Raw genomic sequence first — 12,772 nt, 5'->3', positions numbered from 1 at the left:
TCTATATATTTTTACTACACATAGCTTGGGATGAAAGGATTCCTTTTAAAGTTTATACACTTGCAGGAAAAGAATGACAGTGCAACCCTCTTTATAAATTTACAAATACCAGTTACGAAAATGTCTTATATATTGAGTGAGCAATTACAGCACTGCCACAACGAAATTTTCAAAACAAAATAAATTGATTAGTCTGGTGATGCCACGCCTAAAAGAATAGAATCTGACTTGTTGAAAAGGACACTATATCAAGTCAAGCAAGAGTGATAGATTAATGCTTCAAGACATCTAAGGTGTCACAGTATCACGCAGGACCAAGCAAGAAAATGAGGTCAACAAGGTGTTACCAAAGACTGAGTAAGCAAAAAAAAAAAAAAAAAGACAGAAGTGTAAAATAGAATTTTAGACTCAGAAGGAATGTTCCAACACTAGCCCGATGATGTCACACTGCCTCGTTACAATTTTGTCACTATAGTAGTCAACTACAAGTAAAAAGACTACATTGCACTTTAACACATAAAAAAATGCTACTTGTCCACTTGTATTCAATTCAAAAAATTCAAGATTTCAAAAAAAGAGTACTGATTGACGTTGCCCTTGATGACGGTGCAAGTGGTTTAAAAGTTTTGATTTCACTCAACCCCATGCTGCCTGTGCACTCATGCTTTGGTAGATTCAGTTACGCATAGTGCTGTGCTGGTTCTGCCACCTCACGAAGCTCATTCTAACTGCAGGCAGCAGAAAAAGCTGTGTCCATGTCAGGAACCTGAATCACTGGAGTCCAGCCCCACAAGACAAAGGATTGTTATTAGGGTGATCAACAAGGTCCAAGGCGACGAGCCTACGAAGATGATCGGGAGGTCGTGTTCACAAGAGGCGCATGCTTTCTTTTGGTCTTGTTAATGGAGCCAACCACACTGTCTTGGCTCAGTTCCCAGCTTCCCTTCTGTGTTTTATGGAAAAGCCATAGTGCCATTTCATGGCCACAGTTTTACCCACTGATGGCAGCTAACAGTGGTGGTGACCTATGCTACGTCACACTGCCTTGCTCATCAAAGGTGATTCGAATACACCTCTTTGGAAAGTAGCGCACACCACCAAGTGGCTGCAGTGATGCATTATGGGGAATCTTTAGGGACAGTGCTCCATCATCTGCTTATTGCATGGTCCGCTGCATAGGTGCAGGAGCAAGACCACATTTTCACTCGTTTTAATTGCTTGGTCAGTAGTAACGGCATACGCAGTGACACATGCATAAAGCTTGGATGTGTGCTGTCGGAACATGAGCAAAGATTTGCAGTTTTTCTTTTTGTCTTCAATTAAAAGTTGCATCATGGTGCAGCCGCTAGCTTGCAGGTGCATGTAAACAAAGAGAGTGTCTTTGCACCATCTCACAGTGGTACGTGCATTTCCACTGCATGTAGTTATAAGACGAGTTTTCTGTTTTACCAGCTGCGGTAGTGGCCATGTAACTTTTGTTTTGACGACGGTTCTTCCAAAGCACTCTACATAAATGTTTTTATCTGACGCCAGCCCGTATTATAATGAACCAGTTGCTTTTTCCCACAATGTTTGGACTGCAGTTCTCTGGTCAACTAAACTGTGACTCAAAGCCATTTTTTGTTACGCCGACAAGTTGTTTCCAAACCCCTTTCAGGCCTTCAACTTCGGTGCAACGGGTTGCACCACATCGTTAAACTTCAGCATCAATCTTGTTGTAGGTTATTGGGTGAAACAGTACCTTACGAACTTAAAGCCTTGGCCTTGCACATAACTAGCTCGTGCCGTTAAGAAGGCATTGCAGGCATAAAATTAGGAGACACACGGTGTGATCTGTCATCCACTTTGTACTCACAGCCGCACACCAGCAATTCCTAACCACTCCTGACAGAATGGGACATCATATTCTATGGTATACAGACTGTCTGAATATTGTTGTTGAAGCTGGAGCAATCGGATGGTCGCAGTCAATCACAGCATGGATTGTGTGTGACGATGCCTACCACAGAGGCGGTGACGCTGACCAATCATTCCAGTCAAGCCGTTATTGTATTCGATGGTATACGAACTGTCTGAATATTGTTGTATGACAGCTGGAGCAATCGGACGGTCGCAGTCAAGCACAGGATAGATTGTGTGTGACGATGCCTACCACAGAGATGGTGATGCTGACCAATCATTCCAGTCAAGGCATTTGCCTCTATAGCCTGTTAGGTACATTAACAGAACATTAACTAGCACCAGTCAAGGTCCCCGAACGCCACTCGCCGTTGTATTTCAATTACGGTGCACAGGCATGCGTTGACCATGCTACCAGACCCGTCAGGCAGGATGGCTATCCCGTCGTCGTATGCCATTTGCGGAGCTTCTGTCTCCCCCCTGTCTCCCCACGTCCTGTGCTACCGGGGCTTAGCGGAGAGACGAGAACTAGGAGTCGGATTCCTGATTAATAAGAATATAGCTGGTAACATACAGGAATTCTATAGCATTAACAAGAGGGTGGCAGGTCTTGCTGTGAAGCTTAAGAGGTACAAAATGAAGGTTGTACAGGTCTACGCCCCTACATCCAGTCATGATGACCAGGAAGTCGAAAGCTTCTATGAAGACATGGAATCGGCGATGGGTAGAGTGAAAACAAAATACACTATACAGATCATCATCATCATCATCAGCCTGGTTACGCCCACTGCAGGGCAAAGGCCTCTCCCATATTTCTCCAACAACCCCGGTCATGTACTAATTGTGGCCATGCCGTCCCTGCAAATTTCTTAATCTCATCCGCCCACCTAACTTTCTGCCGTCCCCTGCTACGCTTCCCTTCCCTTGGAATCCAGTCCGTAACCCTTAACGACCATCGGTTATCTTCCCCCCTCATTACATGTCCTGCCCATGCCCATTTCTTTTTCTTGATTTCAACTAAGATGTCATTAACTCGCGTTTGTTCCCTCACCCAATCTGCTCTTTTCTTATCCCTTAACGTTACACCTATCATTCTTCTTTCCATAGCTCGTTGCGTCGTCCTCAATTTGAGTAGAACCCTTTTCGTAAGCCTCCAGGTTTCTGCCCCGTAGGTGAGTACTGGTAAGACACAGCTAATTATACACTTTTCTCTTGAGGGATAATGGCAACCTGCTGTTCATGATCTGAGAATGCCTGCCAAACGCACCACAGCCCATTCTTATTCTTCTGATTATTTCTGTCTCATGATCCGGATCCGCAGTCACTACCTGTCCTAAGTATATGTATTCCCTTACGACTTCCAGTGCCTCGCTGCCTATTGTAAACTGCTGTTCTCTTCCGAGACTGTTGAACATTACTTTAGTTTTCTGCAGATTAATTTTTAGACCCACTCTTCTGCTTTGCCTCTCCAGGTCAGTGATCATGCATTGCAGCTGGTCCCCTGAGTTACTAAGCAAGGCAATATCGTCAGCGAATCGCAAGTTACTAAGGTATTCTCCATTAACTTTTATCCCCATTTCTTCCCAATCCAGGTCTCTGAATACCTCCTGTAAACACGCTGTGAATAGCATTGGAGAGATCGTATCTCCCTGCCTGACGCCTTTCTTTATTGGGATTTTGTTGCTTTCTTTATGAAGGACTACGGTGGCTGTGGAGCCGCTATAGCTATTTTTCAGTATTTTTACATATGGCTCGTCTACACCCTGATTCCGTAATGCCTCCATGACTGCTGAGGTTTCGACAGAATCAAATGCTTTCTCGTAATCAATGAAAGCTATATATAAGGGTTGGTTATATTCCGCACATTTTTCTATCACCTGATTGATAGTGTGAATATGATCTATTGTTGAATAGCCTTTACGGAATCCTGCCTGGTCCTTTGCTTGACAGAAGTCTAAGGTGTTCCTGATTCTATTTGCGATTACCTTAGTAAATAGTTTGTAGGCAACGGACAGTAAGCTGATCGGTCTATAATTTTTCAAGTCTTTGGCGTACCACTATACTGATGGGCGACTTCGATGCCAAGGTAGGCAAGAAGCAGGCTGGAGACAAGGGAGTGGGGGAATATGGCATAGGCACTAGGAATAGCAGAGGAGAGTTATCAGTAGAGTTTGCGGAACAGAATAATATTCGGATAATGAATACCTTCTTCCGCAAGCAGGACAGCCGAAAGTGGACGTGGAGGAGCCCGAGCGACGAGACTAGAAATGAGATAGACTTCATACTCTGCGCTAACCCTGGCACCATACAATATGTGGATGTGCTTGGCAAAGTACGCTGCAGTGAGCATAGGATGGTAAGATCTCGAATTAGCCTAGACCTGAGGAGGGAACGGAAGAAACTGGTACATAAGAAGCCGATCAATGAGTTAGCGCGCTAAGAGGAATTCCAGATCAAGCTATAGAACAGGTATTTGGCTTTAACTCAGGATGAGGACTTTAGTGTTGAAGCAATGAACGACAACCTTGTGGGCATCATTAAGGAGTGTGCAATAGAAGTCGGTGGTAACTCCTTTAGACAGGATACCAGTAAGCTATCGCAGGAGACGAAAGATCTGATCAAGAAACGCCAACGTATGAAAGCCTCTAACCCTACAGCTAGAATAGAACTGGCAGAACTTTCGAAGTTAATCAACAAGCGTAAGACAGCTGACATAAGGAAGTATAATATGGATAGAATTGAACATGCTCTCAGGAACGGAGGAAGCCTAACAGCAGAGAAGAAGAAACCAGGAATTGGCAAGAATCAGATGTATGCGTTAAGAGACAAAGCCGTCAATATCATTGCTAATATGGATGAGATAGTTCAAGTGGCTGAGGAGTTCTATATATATTTATACAGTACCAGTGGCACCCACGACGATAACGGAAGAGAGAATAGTCCAGAGGAATTCGAAATCCCACAGGCAACGGCGGAAGAAGTAAAGAAAGCCTTGGGAGCTATGCAAAGGGGGAAGGCAGCTGGGGAGGATCGGGTAACAGCAGATTTGCTGAAGGATGGTGGGCAGATTGTTCTAGAGAAACTGGCCATCGTGTATACGCAATGCCTCATGACCTCGAGCGTACCGGAATCTTGGAAGAACGCTGGCATAATCCTAATCCATAAGAAAAGGGACGCCAAAGACTTGAAAAATTATAAACCGATCAGCTTACTGTCAGTTGCCTACAAACTATTTACTGAAATAGAATCAAGAACATCCTAGACTTCTGTCAAGCAAAGGACCAGGCAGGATTCCGTAAAGGCTACTCAATAATAGACCATATTCACACTATCAATCAAGTGACACAGAAATGTGCGGAATATAACCGACCCTTATATATAGCTTTCATTAATTACGAGAAAGCGTTTGATTCTGCCGAAACCTCAGCAGTCATGGAGGCATTACGGAATCAGGGTGTAGACGAGTCGTATGTAAAAATACTGAAAGATATCTATAGCAGCTCCACAGCCACCATAGTCCTCCATAAAGAAACCAACAAAATCCCAATAAAGAAAGGCGTCAGGCAGGGAGATACAATCTCTCCAATGCTATTCACAGCGTGTTTACAGGAGGTATTCAGAGACCTGGATTGGGAAGAATTGGGGATAAAAGTTAATGGAGAATACCTTAGTAACTTGCGATTCGCTGATGATATTGCCTTGCTTAGCAACTCAGGGGACCAATTGCAATGCATGCTCACTGACCTGGAGAGGCAAAGCCGGAGGGTGGGTCTAAAAATTAATCTGCAGAAAACTAAAGTAATGTTTATCAGTCTCGGAAGAGAACAGCAGTTTACGATAGGTAGTGAGGCACTGGAAGTGGTAAGGGAACACATCTACTTAGGGCAGGTAGTGACGGCGGATCCGGATCATGATATGGAAATAATCAGAAGAATAAGAATGGGCTGGGGTGCATTTGGCAGGCATTCTCAGATCATGAACAGCAGGTTGCCATTATCCCTCAAGAGAAAAGTGTATAATAGCTGTGTCTTAGCAGTACTCACCTACGGGGCAGAAACCTGGAGGCTTACGAAAAGGGTTCTACTTAAATTGAGGACAATGCAACGAGCTATGGAAAGAAGAATGATGGGTGTAACATTAAGGGATAAGAAAAGAGCAGATTGGGTGAGGGAACAAACGCGAGTGAATGACATCTTAGTTGAAATCAAGAAAACGAAATGGGCATGGGCAGGACATGTAATGAAGAGGGAAGATAACCGATGGTCATTAAGGGTTACGGACTGGATTCCAAGGGAAGGGAAGCATAACAGGGGGCGGCAGAAAGATAGGTGGGCGAGTGAGATTAAGGAGTTTGCAGGGACGACATGGCCACAATTAGTACATGACCGGGGTTGTTGGAGAAGTATGGGAGAGGCCTTTGCCCAGCAGTGGGCGTAACCAGGCTGCTGCTGCTGCTGCTGCTGCTGATGATGATGATGATGATGTCTCCCCCCTGCATGACATTTCCTGAAGGTGCAATTGGAAGTGAGCCCGGTTCGATGTAGTTGACCCTAGTCCCGGAAAATGCTGCTTGCAGCATTGGAATGTCATTCAAGATGACCTGTCCCCTCCAGCTGAGCGCATTCTAAGGCAAGGAGGCAATGCCAGACGGAGGCAGCCATCAGAGAATAGAGGCCAGGGAGTGTCATTGGCCAAATAGATGCCACTTGCATGGGCCCAACTACTGGATGAAAATGACTGCACGTGCACGGGCTCGACGACTGGCTGAAAATGTGTCCCTGACAGACTGAAGGGGTTAAAAGCCAGAGAACCACCAGGAAGAGGCGGACGTTCCTCTTGCCGTGGGCCGTATCATTCGATTTGCTGCCGGCCGTAACAATGACTTTTTACCATTATTCTGCTTTGTTCTATTCCTGTACATAATGTAAATAAACCTTTATTTCTCAAAGCCCCCCTCAACTTCGGCCAACTCCCACTATGCAGTGGCAAGATCAAATAAGCCACTTACAGATGCATAAAAATCTACAATTTGTTTCCGACACGAGATAGCAACTAACAGAGCAAACTTATGTCAAAAGCGCCTATTCTGTAAAGCAGCTTTCAATGTTATATTGTTAGAGATTGGGCTAGTTGGTATTCCATGATGCAACTTCGTAGCGTAGAAACAATACTAAAACAACACCACTACTGATATAACCACTTGCACGATCAGGAACCACAATGCGAGGGCATTTCGCAGGCACGCAGCATCACACAGACCGTCTCAGTGAGCCGGCTCGCTTGGCTTGTACGTTTGCTTTTTGCACTGACGGTGTCAAAAACCTAGTTCTATTTATTTACGAGCTACAAAATTGTACTAACATTAATTGTGTTGGCAAAAATAAGCCGTCTATCACGACCCAGATAGTGAGCGTTGTCAGCCGCGGCTGCAGCGTCCAGCGAGCTAGGCCTACCGGCACTATCGACAGCAGTCAGTGGACGGCGCATCATTGTGAAGTGTTTGTTGCTCGCGTACGTTTGCATGTATTGACAATGTTTGTGTAAAGCAAGCTAGCATCGTGTAAAGATGTTTGTTTTGTACTCTTTGAGTAGGATACGAATTCTTCAAAATGCACTTACAATGGGGCTTTGGATTTGGGTGGAGCGAATGCACTGCTTGCTCGTTCACACACTCATTCTATGTGTCCCGAGTTGCCATCTGCCACAAGCCTGCCCTCAGCTGAATACAGAGCTGATAGAGCTGATACAGACATGATACAGAGCTGCTTGCAGGAACAGAAGTCTGATCATAGCGAGTGCTTCCTGTTTATTTTTTATATTTTTCCCCTACCAGCGCAGTACCCCAGGATGTATCTTAGTGGCTATGGCGTTGCTCAAGGTCACGGGTTCAATCCCGACCTTGGCAATCAAATTGCGTGCCTCCTAATCAGATCGTCGTTTTGGCATATAAAGCAACATAATTAAAGTTTAACACTTCTGCCACGATGCGATATGCTGTGGGAAGCAATCACAGTGCTAACAATGACCCACAACAATGCCTCAAGCAAGCATGTGTCCCTGTGCGTTTTGTATACTAAGTGGAGAAAAACAAGTGTTGCGTGCGAAGGGAAGATCACCTCATTACTCTTATACTGCACCAAACGTTCAATAACTTAAACATTCGCCATCCCCACCAATTACTGTCAATTAATGCTAACACTACAAAAAGCTTCGTTTACATAGATTCCCACAGTGTGTGGGATCTGCATGCTTTTTAAAATTCTAGTTTCAATGAAGTCATAAATTTTGATATTTGTTTGAGTATCAACACTGTTGTAAGTGGATTTGGCTGCATAAATCAACAGGGCATTTTGAGCCTACGCCAACTGAACAATGAACTCTAAGAATGACATAAAAATGACATTGAGAAGTCTTCATACGTTTCTCGTTTTGCAGTTGTTCGTGGACAACCTTTGTGAATTCTTCGACACTCTCCTTGTCATCAGGGTGGTGGAACAAGATGAGGAATGGCAGGCCTTCTTCTGTCAGCTCCTGCACACCATCCGAAGGAAAGACACATGCACACAATCTGGTACTGCTACCAAACACACACTGAAGCCAAATGCCTTCCAACTTACCTCGGCATTCTCAAAGGTGATTTCACGCACTAATGGAATGCACTTTTCCCCAGCCCACTTTTTCAGTTCATCAAACAGGTGGGGCAGTGATGGATAGGTTTCATGCTTTTCGCCAAACTGCACACAAGATCAAGAGACAAAAACATGAACAATAACGTTTTACTAGTTAACCACATTTACAGTTGATAAGCACTCAATGTTGTAAGGCACTGTATATGACGACGCTGACACGAGTTACTGCACTAAGAAAAACAAATTGTCAGTTTCACCCAAAGGTGAAGCGCTGACAGTGCTAACAAGTTTTAGCACTGTGCTTGAACTCTTAGGACGGTGTTCTAAATATATGGGGGTCGGACTAATGGGGATGCAACATACCCGGGCACACAAAAATTTCTGGCACCCTTAAAAGCCATGTACAGCCTGTAAAGGCACCACACAGGCACCACTACACCGCCCCTAAAGAGCCGTGCCAGTAAAATGACAACGCTTTCAGGTTTGACCAAAAGCAGGAGGTACTGATATGGTTTTGCACTTTTAATATTTGACAGTCAGAGCACATATAAGATATATGCCATGCGCTGTGAATTTTCGTTTCCCGACATTTGCTTGCAGGCTGCCATTCTCAAAAATGTGAAGAAATAATACAGTTAAGACCATAAAACCGGGTCTGATCAACTTTATTTGTTGAATAGTACAGCATCTACCTTGCATATACATGCAATGCCTAAGCATATAGCAAACATATACCCAAATATACGTGGAACCAATTTGCCTTCCGTGTCCATGTAATTCTTATCGCAATTAAAAAAAGAAAAGAACGGCTTAGTCTTAGCCTGAATGTTATGTCCGGATGAGAAGAAAGCAAGTAGCACTTGGCAAAAGCAGCAACCTTATTGCAACACAGGAATTTCAAAGGACTGAAGCAAATGTCATTAACACTCAATTACAACTAGTGTACTGCTACAAAGTTCTTCAAGCAATGCACAACCCACTTGAATTTGACATATGCTTTTAAAATGCATACATGCACTCCTCACAATGCATTTGCAACATTGTAACTGAAACAACCAGAACAGGCTGAATGAATTAATTATTATTCACAGTTTCTGCATTAAAATTAATTAAAAAGCAACAATGGGTGACTAGGAGTAAGTTCTTTTAGTCTACCAGCCCTGACAACAGGCCTCCCACAACAGTGTGCGTTTTCTGTGATATGCATGTTGTCATCTCAAGGGCCAAGTGGCAAGTATGAGATTATGCAATTAACAAGTAATTGGCAAAATACAATCCCAGAATCAAGGGCCTGCTAAGGAAATGGGACATAAGGCCAAGTATTGGGTCAAGCATTAGATCAAGCAATAGCACAAGATTGTACTGCAACGGCACCTCCAAACATTTTGAAGATAAACTAACAAAATCCATGTTAGTTACATAGCAGTCAGTCTACACTAACACTGGCCATAAGATGAGCCCGCAGTTGTTCTGTTTCATTTTGGAGCAGCACAGGCGTAATTTGAGGGAATTTCCTGGTCTTCTGCTACACCCATCAATCCTAATAGAATGACTGTTATTTAAATTATCATAAACCTCATATAAACCCATAACACTTTGCGAAATTGCTTTTGGAACCACAGCCTCTTGTTTCCACGGCAGTGCTTCAACTTTCAAAACCCTGACGGCACCAACACTAACAGGAGCTAGCAGTGCACGTGGAGCATACAGTTCGTAACGACTACAAAGACAAGACAAATGCAAAGACTGCAAAAAGGACAGAGTCAAAAACAATGGTGTCGAATGACTCTCACACCTCTGAATTTTACTCCATGTACAAATGCTTCCATGTATTACATTTGCAACAAGATAGTCCGCCAAAATCTTTAGTAAGCTGCACCATGGCGGACTGCAGACCTTGCACTATCTCTAAGTGCTATCTCTGAGACAGTTTGAGAGAGGTCAAGGTGACACACATTAAAACTTATTAAGCAAAAGCAAACAAAGTGGGGAAAGAAAAAAAAGCAGCCAACCACTTTAAAGTTGTGTTGCCAACCGTACACCAATTACTCTACATGTAGAGCTTTTTCGGCTGCTTGGTAAAGCCACAGGGGTCACCCGATAATTCTTAGGTGAAATCTAGGCAAAAGACCTCAGAACTAAGGCATGGAAACCTTTAGACAATGTACAAAATTTGGCCAGTGGTACCCACTGAACCTAAGGATGCAATATAGCTAAAACAATGTTCTTGCTTAATATATCTATCAATTTGCACGGTAATAGGAGCACATGGTCATCTTACAGAACTTTGTCCAAACAATTGCCCTGGAAATTAGCGACATTGATTATGTGGACACAATTTTCTTGTTATTAAATAAAAGGTGTTAACATGGGGGTCTGCAAGCCCTGTATAGCACTCGCATGCTGAAGCTGGCAAACGAACTGAAGTGTACAACTTCCGAATCCCAACTATCAGACATGTCGCATCAAAATTAAGGAAAGCCAGCAGGCCTCTGAATCCCCCTTTCTTCCTTTCCTCCATGAAACAATGGTTATAGCACCAGCAACTGCCCCTATATAGCTTGAACGTCAAAATGGAGCTACTAGTACTGCCCCCACTTCTAAAGCACTACTCACTTGTTGCCTAATCCAGGAAGGGTAGATCGAAACTGAATGACGCTGCCTTCTTACGTTAGAAGCGACGAGAAACCCATGTTGAAAACAAAGTCAACTGCGTCATTATGACCGGAAACAAGAGAGAAACGTGATCTTTTGCTGTGAATGGTTGGAACTGAATCAGCATGAGCACTGGAAGTATTTCTGCTTTCATGATTTGTTCATCACAGCATGCAAGATTATGATTTGATTATGAGAGTATGATTTTAGAAATGAACAACTAATAATAATTTATCCAGCCTTGTGGTTTGTTACCATATGTAGAAAATAATCATGTGCATTTCCGATTTCTGCCACTATAACGCTTACAATGTAACCTCAGATGCCATATTTACTTGAATCTAACACGCATTTTTCCAATATAATGAGTATTAAAAAAATATGCGCACGTTAGAATGAAGTACTACCCTACATCTACATTACCATAACCACATGATCATTTCAAAATGACTGCCTCATATGCACTTCGAGCCTCGCTACTATAGCTTCTGCCATGTTCTGTAGTATGTGTGCTTAGGTTAGTCTACTGTCAGCCTTCCCATATTCTAAGTTTGCTCTATAAGCAAGGAAGTGCCCACTGTGAAGACACACCAAGTTCATCATGATGCCGGATTTAAAAAGAAAGTTATCATGTGTGCGGTGACAGATGGAAATCGGGCTGCATCACGAGAATTCAGAGCTCCTGAAACTTGCATGCGGAACTGGCGCAAACAGAAGGAGAGGCGTTCTACTCTGGCAGGTGTTGCGTATGGCGTGGCCGCGTGGGCCCTATCTTGAAACCGATGGGGACAGAGTCTGCGCATCTAGGTGCACAAAGGGCCAATAGCTTCGTTCACACTGTGTTCTTGTCACTCAGTTCGCAATGAAGCGAGAGGCAACTCGCAGGTCAAATCGCTCGCTCCTGCTACTGCACTTCCTCATTCAGTGTTCTGACAACGAGCTTCTGTGGTCATCGAGTGAGACATGTTCATGTTTGCTTGTACACGCCCGACACCATGCTGGTTAATTTAGTTAGTAAGCAAAGGTTTACAAGTTTATATGGCCAATAAAACTGGTATCCTTACCTCGTATATCTGTCTACTAATTTACTATTGCAATCGATGCTTCGCCTTTCAGGCAAAACAGACTTATTTTAGTAATTGCAAGTCTAGTGCATTGGCAGCAAATCTCTGTTTTTCCAAATCAGAGAAAGCTGTATTTCTGTACGAAAGCATGAGGTGCGCGGTATTGTAAAGAATTTTTTTTCTGGTCCCTCAAATCAGGTGCGCGCTACAAGAGATTTTTTTTTGTGTGTGTCACAGAAAATGGGTGCGCATTACAATTGAGGGCATGTCAGCATCGAGTAAATATGGTAATATAGCAGTTTCTGAAGTTATAAATTTCTTCAATGGCACATGCAAAAGCTAACGCAGCTTCCGCAATTTGCAAATCTTGTGATGAAAGGTTGTGGAAACCTTGATTATATAAAATGTTGATTCTTTCAAATATTTTATGGTTTCAGTTGTTTAAGTTGTTATTTGTTAGCCTTACTTTATACTTTAAATTGCATAGTTAAGTATTTTAACAAAAAATTGGTGTGTAGGGTCAAA

The 12,772-nt window shown here is 43.3% G+C and overlaps 1 protein-coding gene across 1 annotated transcript in view; it reads right to left on the bottom strand.

Moving 5' to 3' along the window:
- ERp44 (Endoplasmic reticulum protein 44) overlaps nucleotides 1-12,772 on the bottom strand; it is a 51,787-nt gene that overhangs the window by 23,574 nt on the left and 15,441 nt on the right. Inside the window, exons 8-9 of the mRNA XM_065430966.2 lie at nucleotides 8,517-8,633; nucleotides 8,319-8,430 (exon numbers count right to left, since the gene is read on the bottom strand). Coding sequence (XP_065287038.1) covers nucleotides 8,319-8,430; nucleotides 8,517-8,633 — 229 coding nt within the window. The remainder of the gene's footprint in view (nucleotides 1-8,318; nucleotides 8,431-8,516; nucleotides 8,634-12,772) is intronic.

This window comes from Dermacentor albipictus, chromosome 1 (assembly GCF_038994185.2).
Source record: "Dermacentor albipictus isolate Rhodes 1998 colony chromosome 1, USDA_Dalb.pri_finalv2, whole genome shotgun sequence".
In the NCBI taxonomy this organism is placed as follows: domain Eukaryota; kingdom Metazoa; phylum Arthropoda; class Arachnida; order Ixodida; family Ixodidae; genus Dermacentor; species Dermacentor albipictus.
This window is presented reverse-complemented; position numbering and strand designations above follow the sequence as displayed.